Here is a 9,165-nt window from a genome sequence, read left to right on the forward strand (position 1 = left end):
GGCCGAGGACCGGCAGGGCTCTCCCCGCTTCTCCCGGGGCCCGTCCCGGGTGGCATACCCCGGCCTCTCGGGGCCCGTCCTACCCCGTCCCCTCGCCCGGTCCTCAAACACCTCTCCCGTCTGCCGATCCCCGGCGCTGGAGGGACGCTCGGAGCTTCTAAAGCGAAATAAAAACCCTTAAACCGAAACTGCGTGGGAAAGCGGCACGGGAGGCCGCGCTCGCCGGTAACCCGCTGCGCGGCGGAAACGAGAGCACCCCCGCTCCTCTAAGCGGCCCCGGCCCCCGCTCGGCACCCTGAGGCCCGAGGGAGATGGGGAGATGGGGGAAACCCTGGGGGGATTTGCTCTGCTCCGCTCCGCTCCCGCCTGGGAAGTGGATTATGGCAGCGTGGGATCCTGGGGGTTCAGGGCTGCAGGGCTGCTGGTGCTGGGCAGAGCTGGCCCCCGGGATCCTCCTGGGGAGGGTGGCGTGGAGGTACTGTCATGTCTCTCACTGCCAGGCTTCAGGGCCGAGCTGACGTTCAGGCTGGCCAAAGGTCCCCGGCGTTGCCGGATGAGCGAGGAGGTGACGGCAGCAGCACGCCAGAGGACACGTCCCTCCCGGGTGGCTCTGCCCTGAACCCCTGCCACAAGGACCCCAGCAGCCAAGAAACCCCCCACGTGCTGGGGGGTGGCTGCGCTCTGGCTCCTCAGGGCTGGGCTGGGAGCGGAGGGTGGGCTCATTTGTTTCCTCCACTCGGCTGAGCATTCGCCCGCAGCCGCTCGGCCCTGAGAAAGGCGATGGAGAGGAATCCCACGGCGGCAGATGCCTGCGCAGAGGAAAACCAGGGCAAGCGTGTCACGGTATGGCCCCAGGATGGCAGGGGGGTCCACGGCCTGCAGCATCAGCGCAGCACAGCCCTCCCCTTGGCAAGGGGGTTGTGAGCAGCGTGGCCCCATAAGCATGCATGTTTGGGGGAGGACACGGAGGGTGGGCATTTCTTGGGAGCGCTGCCCTAAGTCAGGAAACAAAACCCAGCTCCAAGAGGGCTGGTTTGAGCCTGGGACCGCGATAAGGAAGAAAGGCAACAGCAAAGGAAACAGCCGGAGCTGCTTTTGGGTCTGGCAGACCCCAGCAGCACTCGCAGGACAGCAGGGTGCAGGCAGCACCATCGCACCCCAGCTTGCCTCCTCCCTCCAGGGCCCTTTGCGGCTCAGCGCAATGTTAAGGGAGCTCAGACTGGTGGGGGGAAAACAGAAAAGAGCCAACGTCTGTTTGTGTTGAAGCCATCCAGCATTTTTTGCAGACATCAGCCAAGCAGCAGCAGCAATGCCATTGGTGGGAAGACGGAGTTATTTGGGGAATGCTGGACTCCGCACCATGAGAACAGCAGGGGAGGAGGTTGGTTTTAATTTAACAGGCCATGTTTACTCTTCCCCTCTCACCTTTGGACTGTCTGAAATGTGCAATGAAAGCCCTGGCGGGGAGGAAGGGGCCACGAGTGCTTCCCCCTCCCCATGGCTGCTCCCAGGGCCCCCCTGGCCCTGCTGCTCCACAGTGCCTGGGTGCAGCAGCCTCCCACGTTGCAGACCAGGGGCAGGTTTTTCTCACGCAATAAAAAAACCAGGCAGATGCAAAGCCTCGAAAATACCCAGCTTTAATCTGTAAACTTGCAAAGAGAGACCCGGGAGCAGAGCAGAGGCAAAGGAGGCACCAGGGCTGGTGAGAGACAAGCAGCTCGGGCGCAGGGCCAGGGAAGATGCTGATGGGGACGGATGTGCCCGCCAGTCCTCAGCTCCCATGTTCAGCATTGCCGTGCCCTCCGCAGCTGCCCTTTGCATCAGCTCTTCAGCTACATAACCAAATATTCACCCTCTCACCACCCTACACAGCGCTTGGGGCAGCTGGCAGCATGCCAGAAGGGCCGGCAGGGTCAGGCTGAGCACCGGGGATGCACAGCAACGTGGGACCTTGCACCCTGCACCCTGCCAATGCCCACTGGGCCAACATAGCAGCGTTTGCTGGCTGAAGCATCTCAGGCATCTGCTCTCCAGAGAGTGGGTTTCAGCTGCTATTTGCCAGTGGCAGGAAGAAAGTTGCATTACATGCACAGCGATGGGAGAGAAACCCAGCCCACCGGCAGGCACGGCAGCCCCAGGCCACCACAGGCACCTCCACCCCACCAGCTCCAGCCTGAGTGAGGCCGGAGATGGTTTTGCCCGGAGGGATTGAAAAGAAAAATGCTTTTCTCAGTAAAACAAAAAAAAAGTCTCTATTTCCTGTGGCTACAAGAGGGGGGAAATAAAATTTTTTTCCAAATTGCCATGTGTGCTAGAAGTGCCCCAAGCGGCTTGGGTGCTCCCAGGGGAGTTTTATTTCTCACACCAGCTGCATGGGCAGGGAGCGGGCTTGGCTGGACGCTTCCCCATCCCAGCTCTTCCCTCCAGCAGAACTGGGACACAATGGGGACATTGCTGCCCTTGTGGCAGCAGGAGGATAAAAGCCGACAGCAGCAACCAGAGCAGCGAGGAGCCACGGCCGAGACTGGGCCCCAGCTGCACCCGAGCATGGGGAAGCTTGGGAGGCAGAGCCGAGGGTCCCTGGAGGGAAGCTAGAGCCCAGCAGCACGGAGGACATGGGGGCTGGATCGGGCCCTTCCAGCTGGACGAGAGCAGCGCCGAGAGCAGGGATGGCTGCAGGGGAGGAGAGGGCCAGGGGCTGCACGGGGGCTCATCCATGGCACACACACCCCCTCCAGCCACCCCAAAGGGACCTCAGGGGGGGCCCTAGATCCTGACGCCGGGATGATGTCTCTCCTCCTGCACGCTGCGCTCTGCCATATTGTCCTGTCCACGCTTGCCCAGTTCCCTCGGGCGCTCAAGGGCAGGATTGGGCCCCCACGCTGCCTCCCGCCTGCCTGTGTCCCCGGGGCTGCCAGCTCCTCCCGACCGCTCTCAGGCGAAGGCACAGCAGCTGGATTTCTTCTTCTGTGACTCGATGTAGTCATGGATCTGGAAGCGGGGCTCATCCGTCGGCTGCACCGCGCGCTGCTTCAGCTCCCTGGAGTGGTGGGGCCACGTTACCCCCCTGCCTGCTCCAGTGCCGGTGCAGGGGGTGGCGGGGCCGGGGGTACACCTCCCTCGCCTGGGTCCCCCAGGTACTCACTTGGCAATGGCCAGGAAAGCCAGCTCCACGTTCATGCCCGTCTTGGCACTCGTCTCCATGAAAGGCACCCCATACTCCTGCAAGGGCAGCACAGCCCCATCAACAGCCAGCCCCGAAATACCCTCCTGCCCCTCCAAATCGTCCCTGTCACCTGGCCTCCCTGCCTTGCCCCAGGTTTTGTGTGCAAGGGGCTGCCGCGCTGCCCATGCTAGAGCCAGGCACATCTGGGCACCCATCAGCAGGGATGGCACGGCTGCACCAGGACGCTGAGTGACGCCCAATTGTCTGGGGGGGCTGCAGCCAGGTTAGAGCCCCGCACAGCTCACCCTGGCCAGTGATGCTCCATCCTCCATCCTCACAGCCCTCTCGCTGCTCACGTCAGCCTGCCAAGGGAAGGAAAATGTCACCGTGTACCAGGGCCGGCTGGCACCCTGGGGGCAACTGGCAAGCAGGCAGTGTGGGGTGCACAGGGGGCTGCCAGCAGCAGGGGGGAGATCAGGGACCCAGGAACATCCAGTGCCCAGAGGAGAATCTGGGGCCCATTGAGCATCTGTGACCTGGTTGTATTGAGGATGGGGGGGGCATCTGGGACACTGGGGACCTGAGGCAGCATCCAGTACCTCGGGGCACCCAGGACACAGGGGGGGCTTCTGGTACCCTGCTGGGCATCGAGTACTCAGCATCATCCAGGATTCAGGGAGCCTGGGGAAAAATCCGGTACCCAGTCAGGCACTGGGCACCCAGCAGCATCTGGGACCCCTGGAGAGAATCTGGGACCTGGTTGGGCATCTGGGACTTGGGGCTATCTGGGATCTGGGGGTGCATCCAGGACCTTGGTGGGCATCCCATACCTACCAGCATCCTGAACTGGGAGCCTCAGCCTTGTGCTGCCCTCCGCCAGCTGCCAGGGACACCGGCTCCCCTCCCCAAACCTCTGGGGTTACCTTTGGGCCTTGCTGAACCCAGAAATCAGCAGAGCCCAGCAGAGGGTGCAGACAGGGTGCACCCAGCCAGCAGGCAGAGCGCCCAGTGAGCCCCATTCCTCCACAGCCATGGGGATGGGAAGGGTAGGGCCAGACCAGCACAGCATGGCACAGCATGGCACAGCAAACCGCGGGGTGAAGGGGGACCCTGCACGCACCTTATTGCCCAGCAGCATGATGACCACGTCCTTCTGGGCATACTCGTGGATCTCCGTCAGCCAGGCCTGCAGGACAGCAAGGCTGTGTCGGGGCAAGCACGACCCCTGTCCCTCCCCTCTCAGCCCCCACACCCCCTGCAAAAATGGCTTTTTTTTTGGCATGGGAACCATTCCAGCATCACAGCTGAACAGTCCTAAAAACTCCCGAGCCTACACGTAGTTCATGTCCATCCCAAACCATGTTTTCTCCTTACAGCCGTTTACCATGTCCCTAAATAAAACTCACCCAGCCGTGCAGCGCCCAGCCCTGGGGCTGAGCTCCCAGCCGGCTGGCTCTAGCCGAAACAGCCGGTGCTTGCATGCAAAACAGGCTTCAAACTGCTTCAAACACCCAGCAAGCCACGCAGGGCACCCACGGCCCCAATCCCCGGGGAGAAACACGCTCCCAACCAGCGGAGGGGACTCACGCGGATGTTATCGAAGGACATCTTGCTGGTGATATCATAGAGCAGGAGCAGGGCTGGAAGGGAAGAGGCAGAGGCATTGCCCCGCTGCACTGATGTGCTCTGGCCAGTCTCCCCTGTCCCCACTGGACCCCAAACCCACCTTGGGCATCCCTGTAGTAGGCGTGGGTGACGCTGCGGAAACGCTCCTGTCCTGCCGTGTCCCAGATCTGCCAAGAAGCTGCGTCAGTGAGAGCAGGGAGGGGAAACCCCCCAGCTGGGGATGTCCCTGCGGCTCCCAGCCCACCCACGCTCACTCCAGGGTTTTTTTTTTCCAGCAGCATGGCTGGGAATTGCTCACCCCCTCCCAAAGCTCACCTGCAACTTCACCTTCACACCATCCACAGCCACCACTTTGTTCTGCAGAAGAGAAGGAGAGCACGTTTATCAGCCCAAAGTGCGCCTTGGCATGGAGCTGGCTGTGCCCCAGCCCCTCGGCTGCTGCCCCCCAGCCAGAGGGATGAAGCCAAACTGCCCGTGGGAGCTGGATGTTGGAGCCTCATTGCTACAAACCCGGGTCCTGCTGGGGAGCTGCGGTGCTGCATGGTACCTACAGGGACATCCCAGAGCAGCACCCCCTCATGCCAGGGTGGAAAAGGGCAGAATCAGGCCCTGACAGAGACAGGACAGTGAGATCCCAGCCTGTTTTGGATCCGGTGCCTCACTCAGCTCCTACAGCCAGCTCCCCTGTCCTATGGCTCCCAAGTACCCTCACGAGCTGGTTCATGATGCAGGCAGCCCTGCAAATCCCAGGAACACTGACCCGCTCTGGCTCCTGCCGGGCAGCCCTGGGCTTGCAGCAGCCCCTGCCCATATACCCAGGAGAAATGGCTGAGCTGGGGAAGTGCAGAGGGTCTTGCATGAACTACATGCAAATGTGCATCTATTAATAACATCTTGGCCTGCTTTTATGCTTGCCCACCATAAAGCTCTGACCCTTCTGCCAGGATTCCTCTGCTCCCTGTGCCAAAAGAACCACCGCTGCACTAAAAATTTGGGCTATTTGCAGCAATTTAAGGCCTTCTCATGCTACAAGCTGTCTGGGGATGCTGAGTGGTTGATGCTGGGTGTACAGCTCAGGTCTCCTTGCTGGTGGAAGCCTTGCTTGGCCCTTAAAGGTCGTTGCATACACTGAGCTGGGGGCTTGCCGGCAGCACGTAGCTTTATCCAGCACAGCAGGAGGAAGTCACCCTGGTCAGGGCAGTTTGCAGCCTTGGCATGGGGGCCACTGGACCCTGCAGCCAGGATGGGACTGGGGAAGGGAAGTGGCATTTGCAAGTGAACAGGCAGTTATCAGAGAGGGCTTAAGCAACCACTGTAGCCAACTTGAAAGTGCAGGGACTTCTCTCCAGAGGCCCAAGAAAAGAAAAGCAGGAGTTACCAACTGGCTATTTTAAAACTCCCAAAGAATTGTACTTGGAGGGACAATTCTGGAAAGAGAAAACGCCTATTAATAATATGGTTGCCTGGAATTGTTTGAAGTGGAAATTCAGCCCATGTGGAGATGATAAAAGTTGAGAAAATTGGCTGAATAAAACAAAAATCGTGCCCTAGGAGACACTGGAAATTATCTACCAGCAGCAAGCCATGAGCTGCTGGAGGAGACACTTGCACGAGGCAGAGCAGGTACCTACAAGCTGGCAACACCCGGGGCCGCTGGTGCTGAGCCCAGCAGTGGGACAGAGCAGATTTCCCTTCTTTCATGACTTTATTGGAAGGACAGGCTATGACAGCCCCTCCAAAGCAAATCCACAGCCTTCTCCCCCTGGCCCCTGCTCACCAAACCGCCCCAATTCCCCCCTGCAAGCCAAGAGCAGCCCAGGCAGCAAAGGCAGCAGAAACCCAGAGCAGCAGCAGCTGCGGAGGCAGAGGAAGCGCCGACCGCGCTCGACACGTGTTGGCAGCCGCAGGCAGAGCCCTGCCCGGGGACACCCCCCATGACTTCCAGCCTGCTGAAACACCGCTTTACCCTGTGCTGCAAACAGCTCTGCCTGCCCGTGCATCCCCAGAGAGACCCTGCAGCTGAAATTTGGTGAACAGAGAGCAACAGGAGAGCTTAAACGGGATCCAGTTATCCTAACAGACCTTAACAACTCCTCAGCAGCAGTTTTCAGCCCTTTCAAGGCACAAAATTACAGCAACCAGCCTCTGTCCCCACCAGCCGTTAGCCTCAGCCCGGCCGGTGGAGCATGCCAGCTGACTGCTGCACACCGCCAGCCCACGCACCCATCCGGGATGGGCTAAACTGGGGCTTTTTGCTGGTTTAAAGGCAAGCAGTGACGTTCCCAGCGGGCTCTTTCACCTGTTGCCACTCTCCCAGGGAGAGGTGGAAGGGTTTCAGCAAGCGCCTGCAGCCAGTTAGGAGATTATTTGGGGTGCAGAGACTGGAAACCCCCCAACCCCCCATCCCAGCACCCCATCCTGGCCGAGGTGCGGGTCAGGGGAGGTGAGGGGCCAGCAGCCGTGGTGGTCTCACCCGGAAATCTATGCCCACGGTGGCTATGAACGTCCCGGAGAGAAAGGCCCCGTCTTTGAACTGGAGCAGGAAGCAGGTTTTCCCCACGCCCGAGTCTCCAAGTAACATCACCTGCAAGATGGGCGCAGGGAGAGGTGTCAGCGGGAAGGGGAGGAGGCAGCATCTCTGGGTGGCGCTGTGTCCCCCCCGGTCCCTCGTGTCCCTCCGTTTCTTTCCCCAGGGCTGGTCCTGCCAGGGCTGGGGAGCCCCATGCGAGCCGGGGGTGGATGGGACCCCCGAGGGTGCAGCTGAGCAGCCCCCAGCCACCAAAGAGGGGAAGAGCAGAAGAGGAGAGCTGGTGGGAAGGCAGGTACTGCAGCAAGAAGAGATGGCCCCTGGCTGTTTCCCAACCCAGGAGCCTTCTTGGGGAACTGGCCGCAGCTCCCAGACACGTGGAGCCACCTCTGCCCCCAGCCCGGGTGTGCCCAGCCCAAGGGCTGATGCATGGCTTGGGCAAACCCTGCTGTATCCGGGACTCTCACCCTGTCGGTGCCCAGAGCCCTGCCTGCTGCAGACACCAAAGCAAACACAGTGCCTTTTCCCCTCCTGCTAAGCAAACAGGCTCAGCCTGGGGTCCCTGGCCACTCTGGCACTGCTCGACCCAGGCTGGCAGCAGCCAGGACCAATGCTGGTCTCTGTAAGCACAGCCTTGCCTGACACCCCAATGCCATGCTCTCCTCCCTGCTCACTAGAAGCAGCCCTTCCCTGCCCAGCAATAATTAACCTGATGCTGACTGCATCTATCCCCTGCCTAAAAATGGCAGCGAGCAGGACTCCAGCAAGAAGGCCCATCCCCGCAAGCCCACCCTGCTGGGACACTGGAGCCTGCAAAACAAACCCATGCAGCCCCGCTGCCCTCAGGCTGGGCAAACACAGCAAGAGCTGTGGCCACTCTCAGCAGGGATGGCACAGCAAACGCCCTGCAGGCCAGCACAGCCAGAGCCAGGGGCTGGAAATGTTCTGCCTCCTGCCAACCCACTTTGCTGGTCAAATCCTTCCCCAGGGCACCCCTGCCCGGCCCAGGCTGGGAACACAACCCAGTTCTGCCTCCACCTTGCTCCAGATCAAGCTGGCAACTTATTCCCTCCCTCTAACACAAAAATCTCCCTCTCGTATCAGCCCATGAAAGGAGTCAGAGTGGAGAGGATAAAGCTGAAGGAATAAAAGCAGTTTAGGGAAGATGGCAGCACACAGGACCACTTTGGGGGTTGGTTCAGCGAGACAGCAGGAGGTCCCAGGGCTGGCACCGTCAGTGCTGGGCTCAGCCTGGGGCTGCATATTAAATTTTTTGGGTAGAAGGTTCACCCACCCCGTGCCTCCCCAGCACCACCAGGAAGAGGAAAGTGCTTCCCTGGGGCAACCCATGGCTGAGCTGGGCTGGGGAAGAGGGGGACGCTCGGGGAGGAGGATTCCCACCCCTATATCTGGCAGGGGCACAAGGGCCTTTGCAGGGTGGGTGCAGGGCCCTGGGCTGGCTCAGCTCCGGGGCACACATGCTGCCCCCCTTCCCGGTGCCCTGGGGATGCTGTGATGAGCTGGATGGGGTTCTGATTCCCCTGCCCTGTGCCATGGGGGGCATGGCTGCCCTGGCTGGCAGGAGCCCCGCTTGCCAGAGAAGGGCAGGACAGGCTTTCAGAGGGCACAGCTCGGCCGTGCCCCCCCCAGGGAGCCCCAAATGCCCTGCTCAGTGGGGGCCCCAATCGCCACCTCGGGACAGGGACCCCCTATTTCCACCTCCCGGGGCGGGAGGACCCCCATCCCCACATCTGGGACCCCTCGGGGCAGGGGCGGGCAGGGCTGGGGGTGCTCAGCTGGGGCAGCCACCTCCTTCCCCTTCCCCTTCCCTGGCCAGCTGCTGCTT

The 9,165-nt window shown here is 61.1% G+C and overlaps 1 protein-coding gene across 1 annotated transcript; it reads right to left on the bottom strand.

The window, feature by feature from the left end:
• Positions 1 to 2,770: 2,770 nt before the first annotated feature.
• Positions 2,771 to 7,376, bottom strand: RAB37 (RAB37, member RAS oncogene family). Its single transcript, XM_035893410.1, has 8 exons — positions 7,266 to 7,376; positions 5,108 to 5,149; positions 4,893 to 4,959; positions 4,754 to 4,806; positions 4,287 to 4,352; positions 3,472 to 3,528; positions 3,146 to 3,222; positions 2,771 to 3,040 (listed from the first exon to the last, which is right to left on the bottom strand). The coding sequence occupies exons 1-8, from the start codon at positions 7,371 to 7,373 to the stop codon at positions 2,935 to 2,937; spliced, it is 576 nt and encodes a 191-aa protein (XP_035749303.1). The 5' UTR covers positions 7,374 to 7,376; the 3' UTR covers positions 2,771 to 2,934.
• Positions 7,377 to 9,165: the final 1,789 nt, after the last annotated feature.

This window comes from Egretta garzetta, unplaced genomic scaffold (genome assembly GCF_000687185.1).
Source record: "Egretta garzetta isolate BGI_Z169 unplaced genomic scaffold, ASM68718v1 scaffold34, whole genome shotgun sequence".
Lineage (NCBI taxonomy): Eukaryota > Metazoa > Chordata > Aves > Pelecaniformes > Ardeidae > Egretta > Egretta garzetta.